Source organism: Microtus oregoni, unplaced genomic scaffold (genome assembly GCF_018167655.1).
Source record: "Microtus oregoni isolate MIOR12 unplaced genomic scaffold, Mior012 000012F_ref0000307, whole genome shotgun sequence".
Classification (NCBI taxonomy): Eukaryota; Metazoa; Chordata; class Mammalia; order Rodentia; family Cricetidae; genus Microtus; species Microtus oregoni.
In genome coordinates, this window is record NW_024543071.1 from 45,775,985 (window position 1) to 45,803,340 (window position 27,356).

At 38.6% G+C, this 27,356-nt stretch overlaps 1 protein-coding gene across 3 annotated transcripts; it reads right to left on the reverse strand.

The window, feature by feature from the left end:
- Positions 1 to 168: 168 nt before the first annotated feature.
- Positions 169 to 27,356, reverse strand: LOC121454180 (glycine N-acyltransferase-like protein). 3 transcript variants are annotated; one of them, XM_041661409.1, is made up of 7 exons: positions 27,221 to 27,282; positions 16,873 to 16,961; positions 14,391 to 14,486; positions 7,160 to 7,267; positions 4,157 to 4,283; positions 3,164 to 3,338; positions 169 to 633 (listed from the first exon to the last, which is right to left on the reverse strand). In XM_041661409.1, the coding sequence occupies exons 2-7, from the start codon at positions 16,873 to 16,875 to the stop codon at positions 231 to 233; spliced, it is 912 nt and encodes a 303-aa protein (XP_041517343.1). In that variant the 5' UTR covers positions 16,876 to 16,961; positions 27,221 to 27,282; the 3' UTR covers positions 169 to 230. The 3 variants fall into 3 exon arrangements, with proteins under 3 accessions (XP_041517343.1, XP_041517344.1, XP_041517342.1); XM_041661410.1 differs by lacking the exon at positions 16,873 to 16,961 and having other exon boundaries at positions 27,221 to 27,356; XM_041661408.1 differs by lacking the exons at positions 16,873 to 16,961; positions 27,221 to 27,282 and adding an exon at positions 16,129 to 16,219.

Sequence of the window (27,356 nt, forward strand, 5' to 3'; positions counted from 1 at the left end):
ACAAAGCCAGTGGCTCAGTGGAGAGGTCTGCCCATGCTTCAACTGCTGGATCTGAAAGGCAATATAAGGGCGGGAACTGTGGCAAACTGTTGCCCGTTCACACTGCTTCCCCAGAGCCCAGTGCCCACTCCTTTATTGTTTATTGCGGTTTGTATTTCCTCTATGGGCACCATTCTCCCCTCCAGCTTTATTGTTGCTTATCCAACACAGCCACATGTTCAGCACCTGGGTTACAGAGGCACACAATTCCACTGATTCCAGTCACAGGGCATAGGGACGTGCTGCAGAGTATGGCTCATTTTCTGCATGAGTTTGTTGGCTCTGTCCATGTGATTATACACAGGGAAGCCACGTTCTTCCATAACCAGAGTCTGTGTATGAATGATGTGGGAGATGAGACCTTGTGCCCGGTAATCAGGCACAGTGCCTGCCATTCGCATTTCTCCAGTTTGGTCCATCAGAGCCCAGGAGACAGGGGTCCCTTCAGGTCCCAGGAGACATGAGCTAGGAAAGGTCTGGATACAGCGCTCAATGAATCTCTGGCTCTTCTCATTGCCACCAAAATGCCAGAATTTATCCACCAAAGCAGCATGGGTGACATCCAGGGATGAGAGTTTAAACATCTCGTGGTTGCTGTTGAAGAAAAACGAAAAAGAGCAGCCCTGAATTTCATGCACAGAGAAATATTTGTCCCTCCTCATAAAAGTCTCCTATGAGGTGTGAGCGTTGCAGTGATGGTAGGCAGAAGCTGGGCAGTGTCTGGGCAGCTATGGCAGTTAGGTAGGCAACTAACTTAACTCCCCTCCGTTCCCCTCTCTTTAGAAGGGACGAGTCAATAGCCATTCTATCAGAAGTCAGAAATTAGTATTATAGGAGGTTTCATCTTACAAATATTCAGGACTGTGAAACAAAACAATTAACTCTTCACTAAGAACTTAATACTGTTCTCAATATTGCTGTGACCCACCTTCCCACAGGAAATAGAGCAGATGACATCATATAGATAAGGAAAATGGACAAATAAAGAATAAGTACTCAAACGCACATGCTAGAAAGCAGCAATGCAAAACTTTAGAATCATGGAACCGTGTGTGTGTGTGTGTGTGTGTGTGTGTGTGTGTGTGTGTAAGATGTTGGGTGCTTTTCTCAGTCTTGCTCAGTCTCACTCACTTAACCTGGAGATCATCACTGTCCAGTGATCCCCCATTATCTTCTTGAATCTACTACATCAGCACCAGGGTAACAGGCACACTAACACATCTGGGTTTTTATGAACATTCTAGGGATCATAACTCGAATCTTCAGGCTTGCATGGAAGACACTGTATAGACTAAGCCTTCTTCCCAGCCGTCATATCATGAAATCTTCAACACTGATATCTGAGAGTCTTTGGCTGCCATATTGAATGCAAGGTAAAGTAGAAGTTCAAATGGTCAACAGCATGGCCTATAGACGGCTCCTCCTATGTCTACTAAAGTGAGAAGACACCTACAATGAGATAAAAACTCTTCTCAGGATGCATAAGCAGAGGATACAGACTCTGGTCACAACCATGCCCTTCATCATCCTCATGGTGAGCAAGCCACTGCGCAATCAGAGACTATTTCCTGTTGTGAACTCTAAAAATAGGTCTCCTGTCCTGACTGTCCCCTGAGTAGCTAACCCAGTGCTACTCTGGATGAGGAGGTGATCTCTGGCTTCTAATGCCCTTTACAGTGTGAGCAAAGTTCTTCCAGCATCCTGAACCAGAAGGCCATGGGGCTGAGCATCTGGACATCAAGTGCCCAGGAGTTTTAGTGCTGCTCTGTGCTACCTTGGAAATCAATGGAGGGAAAATCATAATTTGCTTAAGCGTTCTTAACTAGAAAATATTTTCTCTGAGAGGTGCATTGATTAAACATAAATTTATTAAGAACCAACATAAATTGACATGCTAACATGGAAGGGTAAAAATACCTCACCAGGCTGTACCTCTAAGAACTACAGGAAACTAACAAATGCTGAGAGCAGGAGAAATAGTCTTCCCCTAGGATGAACCTCCTAATTGGTTATCCAATCTATTGGTCAGCCATGAAATCATATACATACAAGTAATGCTAAACAGACTGAATATGTTGTGTGTGTGTGTGTGTGCCTATACACACATTGTAAAAATAACAGTTAAAGAAAAAGAGTCCATAAATTTGAGAAGGAGAAAGGGAGGCACAGGATGAAAAGAGGGAAAAGATGCGATTATATTTTCATTTCCAAAATCAGAACTTTCTATATGTCGGGTACTGTTTTGCCTCAAACTGAATAACACAAAAAAAACTCTTGCTCTTTTTGCCTATTTTTTTCATATTGTTGGGTCACACACGTGGAGGTCAGAGGACAATCTAGGAGAGTAGGTTCTCTCCTTGCACCATGTGAGTCCCAGGGATCTAACTCAGGTCTAACTTTGCAGCAAGTGACTTTGCCCACTGAGCCATCTCACTCACTCAATATTCTTACCCTGTGAAAGTCTAAATATTGTGGCAGGCTTCTAGCAATACACAAGTAGATATTTTTAAAATAATCTGATTTCAGATACTTAAAGTACAATAACAGAAATAAGAGTAGTTTTCATAACAATTATAAGTGGCTTTTTATGGGGTGTTCTGAAAAACATTGTCAATGGAAATAAAAACGAAACTATGAAAAACATAGCAAAAAAGCAAGAGAGAGAAAATGTGTGAATATTGGAAGGACAGTCTGATCCCCATATCCCATGTTTGTTGAAAACTGGGTAGAGAAGTACAAGTCTGCAATCATAGCTCTGGGGAGCCGGAGACAGATGGATTCCTGGACTGGGCTGGCCAGACAACCTGTCCTCCTCAGTCAAATCCTGTCTCAAAAAGCAAACAAGCAAAACCAGAAAATGGATGGTTCTCAACGGAAACATCACCTGAGGTTCTCCTTTGACTGTCACCTGTATGTACAAACACATCAACACACATATACATGCACAGGTTTTAAAAAAGCCATGAAAACAATTTTTAAAAACTGTGGCATTTGAGGAGATACATCACACGGTTCCTGTTATGTTTTTAAAACAATTATCTTAGAAATGGGCTGTGTAGAGAAGTTAGGGAGCTGCGGTAGTGAGAGATCAGAGTGGAACAGAATTATCTTCAAACCAACTCACATGGCCCGGAGTCTGCCAGATTGATGATGTAAATTCTCTGTGTCCTCCATCAGGAAAGGAACCAGTTTCTTTGCTGTCTGGGGCATAATGTAAAGAATACATTGTGTTCTCTTGACTTTGACCAGCTTAGCAGCTGTAATGCCCATTATTGCTTCATTCAGGCTGGATTGTGAACCTAGAAGGGAGTGAAACAGGGAATACATAACTGTCCGTCTAGGTCAAAAAAGCAGTCCAAAGATGTACACAAGATTTAGTAAGAAAACCTTGCCTCGAGTATGACTCCTATGTGTCCATCCCTAAGTTGTTCCCTGAAAATGTTTTCTTTCATGTCCAGCAGAACAGTAAAATTCCTTTCTGTCTCTACGAACAGAAGCATATTTAAATAATAGACAATCTTGTTCAAGCATGTTACATGCCCAGGCATTAATCTTATACCTCATTTGATCCTCTCATTGATTCAAGTTTTAGGATCTTTCAGTATCCGAATTTTTATACATGAGGACGCTGAATGACGAGAAAGTCATTTAATCACAACTTGGAGGCAGAGCCGGGAAGTTTTCTGTGGTTTTAACTCCAGAGGGCACATTTGTAACCGCACTAGACATAAACCTGAATGATCTAGCAAGAGCTCCATGTCACAGTAAGCTGTCCTGCTTGTTCTGGGAAGAGAAGGTCAGAGGTAAAGTTCTGTCTCCCATCTAGCGTCCTGAGGGCTTCTAAATATGTCTTCAAAACACATGAGGTTCACCAAAAGCTACACATTTGCTGCTTCTTCTATTAACACCATAGTCTGTAATATTAGAAACTGGTTCCACCATAGAGGTAGTGGAAGCTAGACCAAGAAATATGCATTAGGTTTAAATTCTGAAGTTTGCAGGAAAAAAAAAAAAAGGTTGCAGGGTGAGGTGCCCAGAGTGGAGAGTGATCCTACTCTCATGCAAGAGGTTCATGCAAGAGGTCCCAGCAGCCAGCATGCAACTCCTGTCCTCTTACTTTGAACCTGCAGATGTTGTTTCCAGTTGATGGCCTCTGGTGTGCCAAGGCACTCCAAACAGTTCTTAGGATCCTTAGAATAGATCTGGTAAGTGTTGACATGAGGATCAAAGTCATCTGTCATCTCCTAGTGGGTTGGGCAACATAGAATCAATACAATTGATTATACTATCTATGTAAGTTCAATATTTTTCAGAATTTCATTACTCTTTTTCCTATTATTTTTTAAATTTATTATTTGAAAATTTCATATATATATATACACAACACATTTAGTCATATCGTTACCACTCCCTCCGATTCCTCAAGACCTTTCCCAATATATAGCCTCTCCGATTTTATTTATTGCTTTAAAATTAATCATTGAGTCCATTTAGTACTGTCCAGATGTATATGGATTTGAGGCGACCTACCAGAACACAGGCATTCTGCCAGTGGCCACTGACCCAAAAGAAGTGGCTCTCCTTCCCTCAGCTGCCACCGGCTTCCATCAGGGTTGGAGGTTCAGGAACTCCTTTCCCATCCTTGCTAAGAATTTTCAAACTCATTTATCGCTGGGCAGCGGGGACACACTCCTATAACACCAGTACTTGGGAGGCAGAGGCAGGTGGATGTCTGTGAGTTCGAGGTCAACCTGGTCTACAGAGCGAGTTCCAGGACAGGCTTCATAGCTATTGAGAAACCATGTCTCAAAAAACCACACACACACACACACACACACACACACACACACACACACACACACACTCCTCACACTTATTTATCAACCCCAAGCAGAGATGTTTTCCTCAAATGTCAGCAGCATTTCTTAATTATTAACATCATGAAACCAAGACCAAAACTTCACTCTATTTATAAATTTTTATTAAACCTTATTAAATTTTATGTATAGGTACCATTTCAATTTAAACTCAATTAAATATGGTTAATGAAGCATTCTTCCCTAACTTAGTAATAGTCAGAAAAAGAAGAAAAGTGATATTGTCAAAGGCCTTATAAAAATAAGTCTTGTTCCAAACAGCCTCAAAACGAATGTGCCTTTTCTTTCTCTCTGTGTACAGAGTGTTTGCACAGGGATGTGAGATATGCATGGAGGTCAGAGGTCATCTTTGAGGGCCAGGCCTCACCTTCATCTTGTTTACTGACCCCAGGGCAAAGCCACCTGCTTAGCAAACTTCCAGGAATTCTCCTGGCTCTCAAGCCCCACCTCTCTGTAAAATGCTGGGATTACACACAAGCATTGCTTTATATAGAGCTTTATGGGGCTGCTACAGATCTGAATCCAGGTCCTTAAACTTGCATGGCGAACCATCTCTCATATATATATATATATATATATATATATATATATATATATATATCAGAACAGTATTGAAATTGGCAAAATGAATTTGTATTTGAATTTTTATATATGCATGATAAAGTCATACAAGAATAAAACATGATGTCTTTAAACTGTAAAGCACAAAACACCATTCTTCAAAAAAATGTGTATTTCTGGCAAAATCATCATGTAAGTTGTTCAAAAAGCTCTTCTCAAAGTAAACAAATGACAGCTGGGATTTTTTTGAAGATAAAGGGAAGTACTGAATACTCAACTAGGGCAGGCTAGCCAGAAAATATTGCACACAAATGCCCCTGCAGCTAGACAAAACTACAACTGACAATCCATCTTATCGATATATTTGAAAACCAAATATTATTCATTTTTATATTTTAAGTAAATTAAAATTTAGTTTATAGTGTATGTTGTTTGGTGAGTTTTTTAAAAAAGGAATGTTCCTATGTATGTAAGAAGGTACATGTGATATTATGAAACACATCCTCATCACCATCCTCGTCAATAATAATAATAATAATAATAATATTGAATATCCTGAAGCCAATTAGCAGATCTGTTGTCTCACATAATTACTATTCTTTCTTTGGAAAGAGTAGCAAGAACTTAACTAATTTAGCAATAAATAGCATAAAACTTCATGATGCACATTAGGTCTTTGGACTTGTTTAGCCTACAGATCCACTTGTTTAATGCCTTAGGCATGTAGCTCCTTGCTCCCCACCATCAGTTACATGGGTTTCAGTTTTGTTCAGATATTTAGAAAATTTTTAGATACATAGAAAAATATTTTAATTCACATGTAGATGAGATGATATTGTTTTTCTGTGATTGCCAGTTTTACTTACCACAATGTCTTCCAGGTTAATCTCTATTTTAGAAGACAATAGGATACCATTCTTTTTCTGCTAATAATATTTAATTTTGTACAGATATCACTTTCCCATTAATCTGTCTGTGGGTTCTAGGGTTATTTACAAATAATTCTGCTATAAATATGGCAGTGTAGATACTTGCTGTACTGATTTTATAATATTTCTATATTGTACCCAGAAGAGAGATTACAGGATCAAATGACAGTTCTAGTTTGTACTGAGGTCCTTTCCTCCTACACATAGACTGTTAAGAAGTTTTGTCAAAGAAGAGTAATAGATTCTGTCAATTTTTTCTTCTCATCCACTGACATGGCATGTGGGGCTTTGATGGACCACAACTTCTGATTTGTACATGCTAAGCCAGCCTCCAATGACAGTGAGTCACTGTTGGGACTAATTGAGTCCTGGCTTTCAGATGCTCTGCCCTGCTAGAAGCTTCTAAGTAAAGTTACTAGAAGCTGTGCCTAGTTAGAGGTCTGAGGATGGGATTATCACCTGTTGGCCATTGACTGCAGTGTATTTCAGCCTACATGGTGTTAATAAAAGGGGCTTTGGTATCAGTGTTTAAAGGTCTGCGTGTCGGTCGGTCTCTGCGTCTGTATTCTCAGCCTCCAGCCCCTTTCCCTAAGCTTGCGAACTGGGTTCTAGTGCACACAGAGCGCAGCCACGGGGCCGAGGTGTGCGGCAATTGGAAGTTCCACCGAGATAATGGCAATTAGAGGTCCCCACCGAGATATCGGCAAGTCACTTCACTTAACCATGGAGTATAATCTTTTTGATGTAACTCACCTGCTCCTGAGGACGGACAATCACTGTGTTAAAATCGGGCCACTTGTCCACCAGAGCCTTGAGCTTGAATGGGTTTCCCTGATTCATGTGGAAGACAGTCCCGTAAACCTAAATATTTCAACACGCTGAACAGTGAGCTCATTACACCGAGACAGTAAAAGCCTTTCATTGCCAGAATAATGCTGATCTCTATGAAATTAGTGTGTAAATTATACAATATCTAGCCCAATATTCAAGTAAATAGATTTTAAACAAAAATCATGAAACTATTATAATAGTTAAATATGCAGATACAGTAGATTAGTAATCACTCAGTCTCACATCACAGAATTTTGTCCTATACATTTCTGTTTTCTGTCATATAAACATATGCCCATACAACCTTATAAACAATGGAATTTCCTAAAGCATATGAATTTCACATATACTGTACAAAGGCATACTTTCATGTCAAAAATCAGAAATGTACATACTAATGTTTAATAACTGCCTAATTGTTAGTATTTGGGATGAATTACTCTTGACATGTGATAAACTATTCAATATTCACTGTTTAGAGAGAGACTGTAGCTACAATACACAGTCTTTTTCTGTGAGTTCAGTGAATATTAATCAGGAATGCCTACAAAACTATTGACTTATTGACTCTACTCACTTTGTGTGCAAGCACACCAACACCTGGCATATCCGGGAGCCATCCCCGATAGTGGACAGTCCCAGCAGAGGTAAGGAGTTGGTGAGGGAGGGAGTCAGCCAGGCCGTGGTAGTCAGGAGAATCTTGCAGCCTGATTGTCTAGCAGTCAGAGTCCTTCTTTATTTATACAGAATTTAGTAAGTAGGGATACATTCACGTTGTTCCAAAACATAGATCATATAATTTTTGTTTTTGCATGAGTGTTTCACTTTTTTGCTCATAATATATATATATAGTTATTATTAATAAACTATGACAGAATAGAGTTATCATTTCCAAGCATTTTCCCTCAAGTTTTGGCATCATTGATAAACAGAGTTATTATTTTTACTCATTAACTTCATAACCCAGTTTCTAGGAATTTAGAGGCATATGACAAGTTTTTCTCAGGCTGCTTACTTCCTTGACTACAAGGACATTTGACCAAAGCAATCTTCAAGCCATTCCAGGCAAACTGCCATGTTCCAAGCAGTGCATTATTAACTCTTAACGGTCACAGTGCCCAAGAAATATCCTTAGGCCCAAGCTGCTGCAGTTACTATTCAAATTTTGGTATAATGTAATATTTATATCATCTTTCTACATCATTCTTTGCCTATCAGTATAGGTTTCTGTATAGGACAAACGTAGTTTCAGCTACTCTAACTTTGTTGCTGTGTATGCCACATAATTGCTTGAGTGTGTAGTGGGGAGAGGCTTGCAGTCTGAACTGTGGCCAACTCCTCTAGCCCACCGAATCTTGTTGACATTTTTACGTTTACTTTGTTTTGATTATCTTGTTCCTAGGTAAGTACAGGGACAGATGTTTCAAAAATATCTTATAGCCTCATAAAGAGACCTCTGGCTTCTTTATGTGTGTCACAACCTCCAAGGCATAAAGAAGATCTTCAAGTAGATAAGGGTATCTCCCTAAAATGGGGGGAATAATATGTTCTGGACTCTCAGGGAAGCTTGGAAATAGCATTCCAGGGAGAAGGCATGAATGCTTCATCAGAAATTTTCCATCAATCCAATATTCCCAAATTGTACAAATACTAAAAGTCTCTCATGAATGCAATGGTGGAGAGGAAAAGCTAAGGTGGCATGGAAGCCATCATGTGGCTCAGCTTTGCTGGATCCTTGTCAAACAGCTGTGCTGGCATTATGACTTCTGCCACCCCATCAGGTATAGCTGTGCTGTGGTATTATTTAACTGCCCAATGAATTTTTTGGACAAAGTATTTTAAACCTGAACCATGGACTCTGCCATTTTGACAGATACCTTCCCTGTTCATCAAAAGGAGCAGTGACTTAGAATTATAGAAATCTCATGTGGTTTAGTCTACAAATGACAGCTATACATATTGTCAGAGCATCTGGCAAAGTTAACAGATTATACTGTTCATGTTTCTCATCCTCACAATCAGTATAATAATTGTACTAAATACATTATCTTCCTGTTGCCCAGAAGAATCCACATATACCAGTGGTTAACAAAAGAAAATGTCAACCACTGAGAGTCTCTATCTACTGCTGTGGGAGTTTGGCATTTGGTGGGGATTTTGTTTTGTTTTGTTTTGTTTTGTGCTATTGTAAATGGTTAAGTTTTTTATTCCCATCATTCATTAATTGCTAACGCATACAAATAGAATTGAGTTGTTCTACTTGTGTATTGATCTTGAATCCTTTAGCCTTATTAAACTTGAGTCTAGAAGATGGTTTTGTGGACTCTAGGTGATCATGTCCTCTGAGAACACACTACATTTTACCTCCCCCAACCACCTCAATATTTTATTTTATTTTTATTGAATTATATACTGGTTATGTCACCAATGTTTCATTAAATAGGATAAGGGAGAATGGTTATCATTGCTTAAGTTATCTATCTTAAGCAAAATATTCCATTTCTTTGCTAAATAGAAAGATCTTAATAGTGCATCACACCTACATGCTTTTTTGTCAAATTGAACAAATTCTCTTTTTTCCTAGTTTTCTGAGTTTCATATTTATCAAGACTACTATATTTTGTCTCGCATTTTCTCTATATTTATTAATAAAGGTCAAGCTAGGTATGGAGGTGCATACCTGAAATGTAGGTAATCAGGGGCTTTAGGCAGGGTTATGATAAGCTAAAGGGCAGTTTGGACTACTTATCAAGTTCTTGTCTTAAAACACACAAAAAAAGTTGGTCATGGTGGTTTACACCAGTAATTTCGGCATTTTAGAAACTAACGCAAAGGATAGTCATGAATTTGAGGCCAGCATGAATCATTTGTAAGATGCAGGCAGTTTGGGCTACATTGTGAGATTCTGTCTCAGAAAAGAAACTAAGAAGGATCTTATGAGTTTTATTCAGTAGTGTATTGGTATGATGATTAGTATTGATTAAGCATGGAGTCACACCTATTGCTTAAATACATCTTGATGTCTTGATAGCATTTTTGAGGACTTTTGTGTTTATGTTAATGATGAATATAGTTCTATAGTTTTCTATTGGTATATAATTTTGGTTGTGTTACCATAATAACTCTGATCTTATAAAATAAATTTAGACATAGTCCCTCCTCTGTTATATGCTGACTAGTGTTGTGTGTGGTTGGTATTAGTTATTCTTTATGTATGTTATCTAGATAAAGCATTTCCTTTGTCAGAATGTTTTCATATATATCTGTGTGTGCAGGACTATTTAAGATTGTATATTCTTTTTTTTTTTTTTGAGACAGGGTTTCTCTGTAGTTTTGAAGCATGTCCTGGAACTAGCTCTTGTAGATCAGGCTGGCCTTGAACTCAAAGAGATACACCTGCCTTTGCCTCCCTCCCGCCCCCCACTGAGTGCTGGGATTAAAAGCATGCCTGGCTATTAATTGTATGTTCTTAAGAAAACTTTGTTAACTTGTATTTGTCACATAATAAAAGCATATCTGAAATCTATGAGTATATTTTCAATTACAGAGCATCCTTGTTATGTTTATGATGCCCTTTAGATTTTTGAAGATATCTTATATATCATTCTTAATTTGAGGAATATTTATCTTCTCTATTCTAGGTCAGTTTGGTTATAATATTATCAACAATGTTTCTAAGAATCCGATTATAAATGGATGATTGATTTTCTTTACTTTTATTTCTTACTCAGATACATTTGTTTCTGTTAAAATGTGTATTTTTTTTCTTTTACAGTTTACTTTACTCTGCTTGCTAGAGGGTTTATTTGTTCTAATTTTTCTAGTTTCGGGGCTGGAAATAGGCCAAGTAATTGAGATAATATGTATGGTTTTAGTAAAAGGAGTTCTACATGTTTCCCATTAATCAACACATTGGTTGTTGCTGTACCTCCATTGTTATTTAATTAATTTAGTCTAAATTTTTTTCTAACTTGGAAGCATAGTTCATTTATTATTGTGTTTTCATAATTTGCAGAAATTTGGGGAATTTCAAAGCATACTTTTTAATTTTAAATATAATTTTGTTTGAATGTGTGTATGTATGCATGTGCATGTGTGATATATGTGCAAACATGCATGCCCATGTGTCTGCAGAGGTGAGAGGGCTGGAGAAAGGCACTGGATGTCCTTCTCTATCTCTCTCCACCTTGTCTCTCTGAGACAGGTCTCTCACTGAACCTGGAGGAGGTTAGCAAACAGCAAGTTCCAGTGATCTGCCTGTCTCTACTACGTAGAGCACTGCCATTATAGGTGTGCATGTCCATGCCTGACTTTTTACTTGAGTACTAGGGATTCCCTACTCAGGTTCTTACACATGCAAAACAAGCACTTTTGCCCACTGAGCCATCTCCCCAGACCCTAAATTCCATTACTTTTAAGAACATTATTTATGTGCTTTTAAAACACTTAATGTGATTTTAATGTAATTTATATTTTATACAATTTAACGTGTACTTTTCGAACATTTAATGTGATTTCAGTAATATTTCAACTCTATATTGCTATTTATATAAATGATATCTATCAATATTATATATATGTATATATACATATATATATATGTTAGAATTTTACATATTCTGTCTTGGAAAATGTTACAAACACTTGAACAGAATGTGGATTCTGCTATAGCTAATGAAAATATTCTTAAAGTGGCAGTTAATACAGTGAGCTCCCAACATTTCTTGGGTATTCTCTCCTTTTATTTTCTTTCCCATCCCCTCTATACATGAAGGAAAGAAGAGTATTAACCTTAATTATACTTGTGGGTGGTGTGGGAAGTCCTTCTGTATATGTGTTGCTTTTATTGGTTAATAAATAAAGAAGCTGTTTGGCCTGTGATAGGGTAGAATAGAGCTAGGTGGGGAAGACTGAAGACTGAACTGAATGTTGGGAGAAATAAGAGAGAGTCAGGAGAAGTCATGCAATCCCACCAGAGACAGATGAAGGATGGAACTGTGCTGGTAGGCCACAGCCACACGTCAATACACAGATTAATAGAAATGGGTTAAATTAAGATGTAAGAGTTAGCAAATAAAAAGCTAGAGCTAATGGGCCAAGCAGTGATTTAATTAATACAGTTTCTGAGTGGTTATTTCAGGAGTCTGGGCAGCCAGAAACAAACAAGTAGCCTCCCACAAATACACATTTTGACCTCTGATCAAGATACTTACACATTGTTTACATTTTGAGGTCATTGTCCTCATTCATTGCACAGTTGTTTAAAGATTGTTTAATATTCTAATATGAAGTTTTAGTCTTTAAGATATATAGGTATTAAGAATTATAGGTCAATATTCATGTTTGTCATACTTAAACTAATCAGGTTTTTTAAATACATAGAAATTGTATTCTGCATAGATAGGTAATCTTCAACCACTTCAAAGATTGTAGAATATGGAATTTAAATAATTTAGGGTTCTGGCGACATGAGACACATCTACTCCTGGCAGCACCAATCTACTTCACGAGGATGATGGGCATCGAAGAGGCTCCTCATGGAGTTTGATAGCCATTTGGGCAAGAAGTTGCTCTTGCCTTAACTGTTTGACTGGACTTGTAGGACTCACAGAAAAATGACTGCTGAAGCTGCCTAAAGAAGGTGAGACAGTCCTTCAGCGTTTCTGCTTCATGAAAGAGTCTACCAGACATTCTGCAGGACACAGAAGAAAGTGACTGACTGATAAACTGCCAAAACAGGCAGAACTGTCTTTGAAACTTTCTGCTTCGTGGAAAAGTCTGCCAGATACTATGGGCCTGTAGGCTGAAGATGGAACAGTACAGAAGAATTTTGGGTGACTGTCCAGGTAGCAAGATGTCTCTGTGAATTCTAGAGTTTTGGAACTTGCTTACAATGTACTTCTTGTTTACTTAAGTAATATCATTTCCTGCTGGAGTCTTTGATGGAGTTGAAGAAAGACGGTTATAACTATAGTTCTCCTTAGTTATGACAAAAGATAAGGTAAATATAAATATTGGACCTGTAATTCTTAATACCTGCTTTGTTATATGTAATTTTACTATGTTAAAGTTAAAACCTTCCTTTTTATTTAAACAGATAAGGAGAAATGATGTGGGAAGTCCTTCTGTATATGTGTTGCTTTTATTGGTTAATGAATAAAGAAGCTATTTTGGCCTATGATAGAATAGAATAGAGCTAGGCAGAGAAGACTGAACTGAATGCTGGGAGAAGGAAGGCAGTGTCAGGAGAAGTCATGTAGCCCCACCAGAGACAGACACACGAGAGAATCTTGCTGGTAAACCATAGCCACGTGGCTATACGCAGATTAATAGAAATGGGTTAAATTAATATTAAAAATTAGCCAATAAGTTAGCACTAGTAGGTCAAGCAGTGATTTAATTAATACAGTTTCTGGGTGGTTATTTCAAGAATCTGGGCAGCTGGAAACAAACAAGTGGACTCCCACAACATGTAGGTTTATTTTCCTTTTAGTTCTACCAACTTTTCTCTCATAATGAGCCATTATTGCTATGAGTGTAAATTCTATGGATAAATCAACATCTTTGCTGTAATACAAAAATATTCCTTATTCTTAGTAACATTCTAGCCATTTGTAATATGCATAAATAATTATGGGCAAAGCTATAATACACAAAGTTATGGATACATTTCTAAAATATAATTTCCTGCTCATGCAAAATTACATGCATGAGCTTCTTAGGAAGCTGGTGAAACAAGAATTGAATAATTATTAGTTTTGAGAAAGAATCATATGGTTTAACCTCTTCTCAGATGTCATCAGTCAGAAAAATATTAAACATTAACATCACTGGCTTTGTCAACTTGCAACTCTAGGAAACAGCCTGTGTTATATAAAACCATTCTTATATGAGCACAAAGAATGTCCCTGAGTCAGCAAAGATCACCTAGATCACATTGCCACTCATTGTGGTGTGATTTAATAGAGCTTTTATTTCCTCTTCGGTTAAATGTATACAGTATGCCTCCCTTGCCTCAGGGTGATAGCAACTAAATGTTGGCCACAAAGTAAATACCTAACCCAGAACACAGCTCATTAAATGTTCCTTCTCATTACCACCTTGTTCCTAGACACTTGATAGTCCATTTTCCACAAGGACATTCCACATTCACCTTTAAGGACTCGGGAAGGTGTTTCCTTAAGGACTTCTCCAACATCTGCAGCATCTGTGAACTTCGCAAATGGAGCATCTTGGCAGCTACCTTATCCTAAAGAAGAGATTAAGAAATGCCAAAGACATCTGCTGTGAGATTGTGTCTTCTATATATGTGGTGGTTTGAAGAAGAAAGGCTACTATAGGCTTATGTATTTGAATGCTTAGTCATTAGGGAGTGGCACCACTTAGGACAGGAGGTGTGGCCTTTTTGGAGGAAGTGTGCCACTAGAGGTAGGCTTTGGGGTTTCAGAAGCCTAAGCCAAGCCCAATGGCTTTCTCTTCCTCTTCCTGCGGTCTGTGTATCAGGTTGTAGAAATCTCAGCTCTTTCTCCAGCACCGTGTCTGCCTGTATACCACCAAGCTCCCCAATCTGATTACAGTGGACTAAATCTCTGAAACTGTAGGCAAGACCCAATTAAATGTTTTCCTTTATAAGAGTTGCTGAGGTTATGGCATCTCATCACAGTAATAGAACACTGACTAAGACAATATATGACAGGGAAACTATACCTCGGAAATCTCAACAATATGGTTACCAAAATAAGACCAAAAAAATGACAATGTAGACAGGGGAATTCCCACAAGGCTCCTCCCCTAGATGAAGATCTACAGACAAGCAATGGCTGCTGAGAGAAGAGGGGTCGGTCTTCCCAGTAACGAGTCTCCTGATAGGTTATCCGATCCCAAGAGGTCAGCCCTAAACAGAAATGCATAGAACTAGTAACTCAGCAAGGTGTGTGTGTGTGTGTGTGTGTGTGTGTGTATACATGTAACCATAGTGGAAGAGTAAATGTTCATGAATTTGGAGAGTCTGAGTGGAGCACAGGGAGGAAGGAAAGGGAGAGAATGGAAAAATCATATAAATATAGTACTCACATAATTAATTTTCAAAAAATTCAAAAAGAAAGACCAAAGAATGAGAAGAGTTAGAATACATGCAGACATAATGGGCCTTTCTAGTTCGTGATTTAAGGTATATTCCGACTGTTTCATGGGTTCCTCCTATACTAAAGTTTCCACTAACTAGAAGAAGGAATAGGTATCTCTGTGAAATGATCATGAACTTCATTTTTCAAACTTTAAAAATATTTCTGAAGGGGCTGGAGAGATGGCTCAGTGGTTAAGAGCATTGCCTGCTCTTCCAAAGGTCCTGAGTTCAATTCCCAGCAACCACATGGTGGCTCACAACCATCTGTAATGAGGTCTGGTGCCCTCTTCTGGCCTGTAGACATACACACAGACAGAATATTGTATACATAATAAGTAAATAAATAAAAAAAAGAAAAAAAAAGAAAAAATATTTCTGAAGATTTGCTTTCATTCTTATAACATCTACAATTCTAGCAATAAAGGGTATATGACATTAGCAAACCTATGCTTGAAGCATATATGGGCAAATTTTAATAGATTTGTGTGTGTGCACATGTGTGCAGTAGTATTGGGGATTACACCTAGGTCCTTAAGCATACTACGCAAGTACTCTACCCCTGAGATGCATACACTGATAAGTCCATTGAGTGACTTTTCTTCTATACAAACACTTGTAAATTTGAAACAAACTGAAAGGGATTAAGATGGAAGGGTTATCTGTGTCACTGGCACTTGGTAAATGAGGTCATGATAAATTAGATAGTAGCCTATAAGTCTACTGCAAAGCACCTAGCTCTATGCTTGCCCATTATTTGTCAACATACCTTAATACATAGATGAAGCACACCATTTCTCGATATTGACAACAAAAAAGAAAAGCAAAAGGTGAAGGTGTTTCTTCTGAGCTCTTCCATGGGGACTGTAATGATGTTATAGTACACCATTATCAGAGTTGACATTGTGTTAGAACAATTTTACATAGAGATAAACAGATTAATAGGTAGATGGGTGGGTGGATGGATGGATGGATAGGTAATAGATATATAGACAGAGGGACAGATAGATAGATGATATTCTTTAACTTTGACTCAATTTTTTAAATGAATTTACTTTTATTTTACGTACATTATGTACATTATGTTTTGCAATGGGTGTTGGTGTTGGGCCCCCTGGAATGGGAGTTACAGACAGTTGTGAGCTGCCATGTAGGTGCTGGGAATTGAACCCAGGTCTTCTGGAAGAGCACTAAGTACTCTTAACTGCTGAGCCATCTCTCTGGCTCAACTCATTTATTTTTAATTTAAGTATGGTAAAACTAGCCAGGTGGTAGTAGCACACGCCTCTAATCCCAGCACGTGGGAGACAGAAGGAGGAGGATCTCTGTGAGTTTGAGGCCAGCCTGGTCTATAATAACTAGTTCCAGGACAGACTCCAAAACTACAGAGAAACCCTGTCTTGAAAAACACAACAACAACAACAACAAAACTCACCAAGTTTAAATTAATAATTTTATGAGTTTTGGTAAATGACTACATTTGTTTAACTAGCACTATAATAATAATTCATACCATTTCCACACACTCATAAATCCAGCAATTTCTTTATCTGGCTCTTGTATCCAAGAAATCATCAGTAGTTTTCTGACTCTGTAATTGTCCTTCAACAAAAATGTAAATTAAATGGAATTATTTAGTACACATTTATATACTAAATCTATATCAGAATTGTGTTGTATTTTTCCATACATAATGCATTAAAATATATTTTGACACTGGTTTCTTTTAATAGTCAAATACAAATTTTTTTATATTTCAGCAGTACATTTATTATTTTTAATCAGTAGATAATATTTCATAATGCATGAATCAATTTTTATCCTCTAATCTTATGGACACTTGGTCTGCTATGGTTTATATACAGTTATTCATAAAATTATTATGCTAGTAAGTGTACACATTAAAAAAAAGTGTACACATTTATGAGAATGTTTTTATTTTCAGAAGTATATGCCACGCATTTGGCTTTTTAAGTATCTGCTTATCTTTTTTCCAAAGTGAATGTACAATCTTCCATGATCATTGTATAATGTGAGAGTCTCACCGGTTCGTCTCTAAAATAATCAACACTTGTCTATGTAGCCAAGCAGGAACCATTCTGAAGCCTTAGCTCCTCCCGGAAAAACACGCAGGGCTCATTACCAAGGCAGCAAAGGTTAAGGCCAACATATATTTCAGAAGATCAGTTTTCCAAGAGATTGGCAATGCTGGATTTTACCCAAACACTGACTTAGCACAAACACTGGTTAAAGAAACCCTCCTAGTATAGATTCAGGGACTATGGGGGAATGGGGGAGTGGCAGAGGAAAGAAGTGGGAAGAGAGGAGGGACGGGAGGCTGCAGTCTGGAAGTAAAATTAGTTAATTAATTAATTAACTAATAAAAAACTGAAAAACAAAAAAGAAAAAGAAGAAATCTTCCCAATCCAATTTGTATTAGGTGAACAGCCCACTAGAAGGACCATCCTCTCCATTTCATGTGGGGCTTGTGTGCGCCCTCCTTGTTCACCCAGGACAGAGATAAATACAGACCCTCCAAATCTTCATTTTTGCTTCAAAAACAATGAGCAGAACTTATAAATCAATCAGAAAATAATTATTAACTAAACAGATCAAATGTCTCCACTTTCCCTTGTTCAGTATACAGCATCCCTTCCCCCTAACAGCTTCCACAAAATAAATTGAACTCAGGTGAAATGTTCTCTGATCCATAGCAGAGAGCGCTGCCCATTCCACGTCCCTGTACAAAGTTCTGTATGGTTTTGTTTATTCCTTTGTCATAAACAGCTAAACTGTTCATTCTCGTGGACCTGAAAGAACAAGGTTTGTGTTAGCCAACTTGACCCAGCTTCAATTGAGTTTGCCCTCATCACCTGACTGAACTTTGGCCCACTCTCAGCCTGAGCCAACACTCCCACACAGATGTCTCCTCCTCGCCATGAGGACTCTCCATAGGCTGGCTTTCTCCACTGCAAAGGAGAACACCCCTTCTCACCTCTCTGATGTTTAAATGTTTGCAGATCATAGGTCTGCTGAATCTTTATTTCAATAGTCCCAACCTCCTGCAACCTGTTTTTCAACAATCCTGTGCATAACAATTCTTCTCTCCTTACCTAAACCTTGAATTATTTCATCTTCAGTTAAAAAAAATGCTAAGGCCTCATTATAAGTTTCCCTTGTGACTAGCATAAGAACCCAAATATCTGCCCTGTCCATGCTGTCATCCTTTCTCAGAATAAACCATGAATGAATGCTTAATGGTTGTTTTTCTAAGGAGTCAACTTTTTGAGGTTGAACAACACTATTTTGAAAGTCTCTTCATTCCATGAGTTTTATAATTAGAGTGGACCACAGAAAAGGGTGTGTGTGTGTGTGTGTGTGTGTTCCTATGGGGAGCAGAGACTGATGTTGAATATCTCTGGCAACTTTTCTCAATCTTATTTCCTTTCTTTTCATATGTGTATGAGTACACACGTGGGTATAATGTGTATGTGTATGTTTACTATGTGTATGTTCACTATGTGTGTGTTCACTATGTGCGTGTTCACTATGTGCGTGTTCACTATGTGCGTGTTCACTATGTGCGTGTTCACTATGTGTGTGTTCACTATGTGTGTGTTCACGCTCACATTTGTGTTTGTATATGTGTGTGAGTACAAGCACAAGTGTCTGTGGAGACCAGAGGACAACTTTGCTTGAGGCAGAGTTTCTTTTTTTTTAATTAATTAATTAATTTATTTATTAAAGTTCTGTCTCTTCCCTGCCACCACTTCCCATTTCCCTTCCCCTCCCCCAATCAAGTCCCCCTCCCTCATCAGCCCAAAGAGCAATCAGGGTTCCCTGATGTGTGGGAAGTCCAAGGACCACCCACCTCCATCCAGGTCTCCTAAGGTGAGCATCCAAACTGCCTAGGCTCCCACAAAGCCAGTGCGAGGCAGAGTTTCTTGCTTCTTCCTGCTGCACCTGCCAGGCTAGGCTGTGAACTTCCTGGGTTTCTCTTGTCTCCTCCCCTCACCTTCCCATGCTAGGATTACACGGTCTATTTTGCGAATCCTAGGGACCAGAACTCTGGTCCTCATGCTTGCATTATAAGTACTTTATCCACTGATCTGTTTCTCCAGCTCTCAGACCTTAACATTTTTTATTTTGATTAAGATCTATAAGAAGGTTATCAATTTAGCTATAAGCCCCAGTGGTCTTCCTGTTTCTTCATTTCCTGCAGTAGGATTATAGGCACATGAGTGTTGTGCCTGGCTTCTGACATGAAGACTTCATGTTTCTGGAGCAAGTTTTTAACCAACTCAGCCATCTCCCTAACCCCAATAAGAAATATCTGGAGGTAAAACTGAAACATCTCACTTTTTTTAAAGCTCAATTCAATTCACAAGGCAGCAAATTGTGAATTCTGAAGAAGCCAGAGTCAAAAAGAAGAAGAAGAAGAAGAAGAAGAAGAAGAAGAAGAAGAAGAAGAAGAAGAAGAAGAAGCCAGAGTCAGCAAGGACCAAGATTTGTCTACCTCTTTTGAGTTCTTGCTTGTGTTCCCTCCTACTTCATGTCCATTTCCCTCTTCCCAAACGCCTTCCCTGTGTGTTCCAGTCTCCAGCATAAGACAGGAAGAAGCAGCCATGTAGAAAGTGCTTCAGCAGCACATGGTTGTATCAGGCTAGATTCCTGTGACAAATTGTCAGCTGCTAGTGCTATACATTTAATCATTTAATCAATTCACTCATTAGGGTGTGGGGGTTTGCATGCCATGGTACACATGTGCAAGTCATACAACATATAGGAGTCAATTTTCTTCTTCTGCCATGTAAGTTCCAACTCAAATAATCCAGCTCATTGGTAATCAGCTTCACCAACTGAACCATTCCATCACCAGCCTCTTTCTATTTTGAAATAGCCTTTGGCATAGAACTTTTTCTGTTATCTTAAAAGGTTATTATTATTTGCTCTAATTACAAAGTAGCATTTGAAAACTATTCAACTACCTTTCCCCCAATTCTAATATCTTCCTGAATCTTGCCCCCTCTTGAAAGAAACCTAAGGGTCTGATGTACACACTGTGTATGATCTAATATAAAGTGGCATTTCTGTATCTTGACCCACTGTATAAAACTGAAATGATCAAAAAAAATAAAAAAAACTGAAATGATCAAATAATGGAATCCTAGCACAGAGTGAAATGATCAAACAAAGCCTGTGACCAATGACCATATCACATGTCCTGAGCAGTGGGACTTCACAAGAAGGAGATGGTTAGTTGTAGATCTGTAAAGACCTTAAAGAAGCCTGCATAACAACCATTGAGCAGAGCAGGCTGTTAGAAAGCACACTAGTGATCATGCCCCCATGGAACCACTGGGTATCTTGTTCGGAACTGAGGAAAGGCCATCCTGTTGGACTTGAATTGCAGCTAGACTTTGGTGTACAGTTTGCAAAACTCATCTTTCAAGACAAAGCCACCTTTATCCTAGATCATTTCCTCTCTGTTCCTTCCACTTTCTTGGCAATTTTAAGTGGCCCTTGGCCTATTTCGGGTGTCCGTGAACTTACTTACCAGAGTTTAGGAACTAGTTCCAGCTGACTCCTTCTGTTTACTCTGACTTCTAGCTCTCTGGTAACTAGGTTCAGGAATTTCCATTCTTTTGTTTGACCCTTTGGAACACTGGTTCTTTAGATGATCCAAGACAATATACATCTGAGGTCCTTCTTTCTATGTGTTGCTTTCATTGGTTGATTAAAGAAACTGCCTTGGCCTTGTGATAGGGCAGAAACTTAGGTAGGCAGGAAAGACAGAACTGAATTCTGGGAGGAAGAAAGAGGGTCAGAGAGAGCTGCCATGGAGCCAGCAACCAGGTCAGACATGCTAAATCTTTCCCGGTAAGCCATGACCCCATGGTGATACACAGATTACTTGATATGGGTTAAAGCAAGATGTGAGAGTTAGCCAATAAGAGGCTAGAGCTTATGGGCCAGGCAGTGTTTAAATAAATAGAGTTTCTGTGTAATTATTTCGGGTATAAGCTAGCTGGGTGGCAGGACACATCCCATTCCTCTCCATACTGCAAATTGGCGCTCCAATGTGGTAACTAACTCCACGCAAAACCTAAGAGGGCTTGAAAGGAATTCTACACACACACAGATACACACACACACACACACACACACAAAACAGAGTTCAACACAGCTTTTTGTTGTTTGCTAGGGCATGCAGCAGAGAGATTTCCTGACTCAGCAAAAGCAACAGAAAAAAAAGCCGCGTGGTTTTAAAATGCAGCATCCTGGAATGTGCCACCAGTGCAAACTCTGGCTATGGTGCATTTGCGGGCCTGGGTGTTTGTGTGTCCACTCGGAATCGGGGAAAGTAGCTGAGACTATGCCTTGGCTCAGCTCTTCCTTCCTGGGCAGACAGGAGAATCAGGCTTGGGCAGGTAGGAGAGCATGGCGGATTTCTGCCACTGTATAGAGAGATGTTTCCAGGCTGCACAGTGCTCTGTATGGAAGATTTGGCTGTAACTCAGGTAAAAAAGAATTATGTGTGGCACACTCATTCTCCTGGTTGGACTGCTGAGCACAGGTCCTCCCTGGTGGCCTCAGAGCTAGCAGAAATGATACGCCCACCATTTTGAAATTGGAGAGAGGTGGAAACAACATCCAGAAGAGCTCCCCACTCCACAGATCAGAGGGACAACTGACTCAGAGGCACAAGCAGCTCTGCCATGTTGGACTGGGAGGGGCAAGCCCAAAGTACCTGTTTTTGACCTAGGAATGTCACAGCTTAGATTCTTAAGCACATAGCTATTTAAAAGTGCAACGCAAAAATGTTCCTGGACAGTAAAGAATTACAGACAATGCAATAGGACAGATTCAGACATAAAAGACCTCTAAATAGGTCATATAGTGTTAGATAGACATATGCAGGCTTGGTAGAGAGAAGAAAAAGAGTCTTAAAAAGTCATAAAATCAAGTTAATGCTTTAACAAAAATAGGTAAAGTCTTTAAAAAGACAGAGTACAGATAGTCATAGATTAAAAAAAAATAAGCCATGTAAAAATGGAAAATTCACAAGAGTCTGGAATCTCTGTATTATTGTATTTTCTTTGAATATTTTGACTGTGAAGAAGCTAAGTACAGAGAAACATTTCATTGTATGAGCGGCTAAGCTAAACCACCATGTATATTATTATAAAAATATCATGACTTCAGAATTTGGGTCTAAGGATATGATGCTTTGGAAAAGAGGTTCTTCTTTTGTTTTCACAGAAGATAAGACCCTGTGGATTGCTTCTATCCCAATGGTATGACAGACCACGCCCTCCTGAAAGCTTGCTGTGAACACTCTAAAAAAATTACTTTGCTCAACTGCTGAGAGGAACCTAGCACACAGGTTATAGCATGAAAGACCTGAATAACAGTGCCCCCATACAGCGCGAAGCAGTTTGGAGAGAAATGACTGTGCCCATATTCCCAAATATTGTTTATAAATGTTCTTTTACATTTAAAGGAGGAGATGATATAGATATGAATAATTTGCATTGGTATAAATCTTGGTTTATTGATATAAATTTAAGGTCAATCTTGTTATATATATAAGTATTTCTGATCTTGATTAAGGTATTGTGATTGTGTAGTTCATTTAAAATGTAATGTATAATTAAGAAATATAGGTTAATAGATAATCATCAATAAAAGTCAAGCTTGTAGTCATGTTAGTTAGATTTTCTAGATATATAGAGATATATTTCAGTTAGATGGGCATTCTTCATATCTTTCAAAGACTACAGAATATGGCATTTTAAATGTTTTAATAACTTAGGACGTTTCATGACAATGAGACACATCTACTCATGGCAGCACCAAGCTACTTCAAGAGGATGATGGGCATTGAAGAGGCTCCTTATGGAGTTTATTAGCCATTTGGGCAAGAAACTGCTCTTGCCTGGACTGTTGCATAAACTGGACACGAAAAACCCGTAGAGAGAGGACTGGTGAACTTGCCTAAAGGTGATGATCCTTCAGGGTTCCTGATTCATGAAAGATTCTATGAGACATTCTGCAGGACACAGCAAAAAGTGAGTGAACTGTCTTTGAAATTTCCTGCTTCATGGAAATGTCTGCTGGATACTATGGGCCTGAAGGCTGAAGATGGATACCCTAACAGTACAGAACTTTGGGTGACTGTCCAGGCAGTGAGATATCTCTGTCATTTCTAGAGTTTTGAAAGTTGTTTATTTAGGTAATATTATGTCCTTCTGGAGTCTTTGACGGAGTTGAAGAATAGATAGTTATAGTTCTCCTTAGCTATAATAAAAGATAAAATAGATATAAATATTGTAACTGTAATTATTGCTTGATAACTGTTTTGTTATATGTAATTTTATTATGTTAAAGTGAAAGCCTTTCTTTTTTGTTTAAACAGAAAAGGGGGAAATGGTGTAGGAGGTCCTTCTTTCTATGTGTTGCTTTCATTGGTTGATTAAAGAAACTGCCTTGGCCTTGTGATAGGGCAGAAACTTAGGTAGGCAGGAAAGACAGAACTGAATTCTGGGAGGAAGAAAGAGGGTCAGAGAGAGCTGCCATGGAGCCAGCAACCAGGTCAGACATGCTAAATCTTTCCCGGTAAGCCATGACCCCATGGTGATACACAGATTACTTGATATGGGTTAAAGCAAGATGTGAGAGTTAGCCAATAAGAGGCTAGAGCTTATGGGCCAGGCAGTGTTTAAATGAGTAGAGTTTCTGTGTAATTATTTTGGGTATAAGCTAGCTGGGTGGTGGGACGCAGCCTGCTCCTTTTCATACTACATCTGCATAAACAGTGTTTGGATGAGTTTGCTCTCATTGGCCCAAATGACCAAAGATCTCACTTGTCTTTTGATCTTATTGCTTTAAGATGTTGGGAAATGCTTGCACTAATGAATCTTCCATGTGTGATCCCTTACCTATGTTTGTTCATCAATTATGTATGGGCAATAGCAGGCTTTTAACTTATCCTTGAGCTCTCTAGGTAGAAGTTTTTTATTTTTTTACTCTGCTCTCATACAACACGCCCTGACATAAAAACAGTCTCAACCAGAACCACTGAAGCAAAGGAAGGCTTGGGAGGATTCACTTAGTTCTGTACTCTTCTTTAGTGCTCTGGTGACAGAGCCCAGGGCTTTGTATGTGAGCTCCGTAGCAGAGATACATCTGCATCCCTTCTAAAGTGGTTCTTCTTTTAGCCACCAAGTTCAGGTCTATTAACCTTATCTGTGGTCTCTCTTTTCCACACAGAATGTTTCCTGGAACATCTCTTTATCATAAAACTATGCTGTAGCACCCCTGATTTTTCTTCATTTTATTGTTGTAACACTACCTTCAATGCCTTATTTTACGTTTCTAAGTCAGGGGGCTCCACATAAGCAGGAAAATGATAGAATAAGAAGAAAAATTACTCAAGAAAAGAAGAGCTTTGGAAATTCACAGTCAGAGATGAAGATGGATGACCACTGATTAGATGCAAGCAGAACACTGCTACAGAAGCACAGATCCCTGATAGGGGAAAGAAACAGAAGCCACTTCCTAAAGGTAAACCAGGTGGGGGACAGGCAGTTCTATCCTGTGGACAAACTAACAGTCCTCACTGGATTCAAATACAGTTATGAAGGAGACAGTGACTTCTCTGCCAAATGAGATTTAGAGAACAGCATCTGGATGCCATCTGGAAAGAGAAGTTATTGTTAAAAGTTGAGTTACTATGGGTCCTGAAGTCAGGAATGTTGATACTCAAGCCTTGTGAAAATAGAACAGAGTTGCCTTTCCCTGCTGGGGACTCCTCTGGGATATATCCTCAAATTATTTATTGTTCTTATCCAAAATGTTTTATCCACCACATTGTCAGATAAAAATTGACAGGTCGTCAGAATAGCACAGTTCCTAAGAGAAAATTCTAGGTCATCTGAGTTGAGGTCTAGGTTCAACAAAATGACAGCTGGATGACTGCTGATAACCGCACAATTACATATATATATATATATATATATATATATATGTATATATATACATATACATATATGTGTGTGTCTGTGTGTGTACCTTCTCTTTACTCCATGTTCCTCATGGATAAGAGATAATCAAAGTACCTAACCTCTATATTTGTATAGTAATTTAATGAGTTAATATCTATAGTGCATGAGAACAGAACCAGTAATAAATATTACCATTACTATCATGAGCTAACAGTGTAGTAATCAGACTGTGAAACTTTGTAATACGTGTCAACATTTCGGGTTTACTAATTGGACAGACCTATTAAAACCAATATACTACACAGGATATTACTTCTCTTACTATTGAGTGTTATTAACTTTGCTCTCCAGAAATACTACTGATAAATCATGAATACAAAAAGTAGAACAATCAGGAAACATAATTTTTATTTAGTTGACAACTGCCAAAGTCTATTAAATAAAAAAGTATGAAGTATTTATATTATTCCAAGTTTTCTCATTTCACCTGGTGTAAGGATTCATTCTTCATTCAGCATGAATATTTATGACCTCCCTCTATCCATGTGTTGAAATTCTAACAGTCACTCTTTATATACTGAAAGGTGAGACTTTGGAATTAGGCCTCAAGGACACACAACAAGAACACCACGTCTGAATCGGAAAACAGGTTGCCTCCTGGCATCACTGCAGGTTTTTTGGACTTGGACCTCCCAGCATCCAGAACTGTCAAAAGTGAAGCTGCTGCTGTCTATGAGCTTGCTCTCTTATGAAATTTGGTTTGAGCAGTCCCAAGAGTCTAAGACAAAGTAGCTATTGAAAGCCAGCTACTGAAAAGAATGGGGATTTTTAGCAGATAGCATCTTTTCCAAGTCCCAGAAAGACACACGATAGTAGAAGAGAGGCATTCCAAGAGGCAATCTGGCGTTCAAGTAGAAGCACCTCAGAAATTTCATGCAAATAAGAAGCAAATTGGAGTTTGATGCCAGAGCACGGCAGGAATGATAGTGAGTTTGCTAGGCACATTTGGAACCAGCTTCTGCACGTGTGCATCCGCACCCTGCAACAGAAACATGTTATTCGGCTAGTACAGGGAGAGAGGGAACAGGGACTCATTGGTGAGCTGCCAGTGCTGGCCATGGGCAAAGTCCTCTTGGAAATGGTATTTGGAAACTCCTTACGAAACCATTTCAACATTTGGAATTTATCCCCCAAAAAAATCCATGAAGAAAATTATTTATGAAAAACTATACAAATACAGACACATCACCCTTATGTACATTCATATATATGACATAAAAATATTTTTAAATTAAAAGTCCTTAATAATATAGTTAGTTGCATCATAATGAGGATTTTAAAATACATATGTTTTTATGGTTTTGAATAAGTAATTCATATTTTCTAAGTATTTTTCAAAGTGATTTTAAACAGGGAGATTCACTTATTTGAATAGTAGCAGTCCAAAGAAATCTGACTAGTATGTTACAAAATAATATTTGCATATACCCACATTAATATATGTATATGTGTGTGTGTGTGAACACACATATATATCTCAACTGACAACACCTCCTGAATTAGCACACTTCCTCCCAGCCTCAATTACATTTTCTGTCACAGAACTACAAATAGCAAGCTTTCAGTTTCTTTGTATTTACCAATTCATAATAAGCCCTGCCTCCGTTCAATCAAGCATTTCTCACAGATACCAGCAAACTGCTCTGTATATTTCTCCCCAGACATACATCTCACCACCAGCGAGCTCTAACAATTTCTATCCACATTCAACAGGAATATTGTGATGTGTCCCCTTCAGTAGCAGGTCAAAAGGAGATGGCAAGTCCCCCAGTGTCCACTGCTCCTTGTCCTCACCTGCAATGCTGTCTCCTCTTTCGGTCTCCACAGACGTCAGCCGGAAATACAGCTTGCCTTCAGGGTACGTGAACTAAGGGGTGCTTTGATCCAGTTTCTGGGAAGCTTTTGAGCGGCAGTTCTTAGAACATGTGTA

Bases quoted from the DNA above. Each gene is read 5' to 3' on its own strand.
- LOC121454180 (XM_041661408.1), bottom strand. From the start codon at position 16,218: ATGGAAGAGCTCAGAAGAAACACCTTCACCTTTTGCTTTTCTTTTTTG. The intron at 7,268-14,390 runs GTGAATGTGGAA...TGAAATATTTAG, and splicing joins ACCTTCCCGAGTCCTTAAAG to GTTTACGGGACTGTCTTCCA. The intron at 4,284-7,159 runs GTGAGTTACATC...CCAACCCACTAG, and splicing joins TTGTCCGTCCTCAGGAGCAG to GAGATGACAGATGACTTTGA.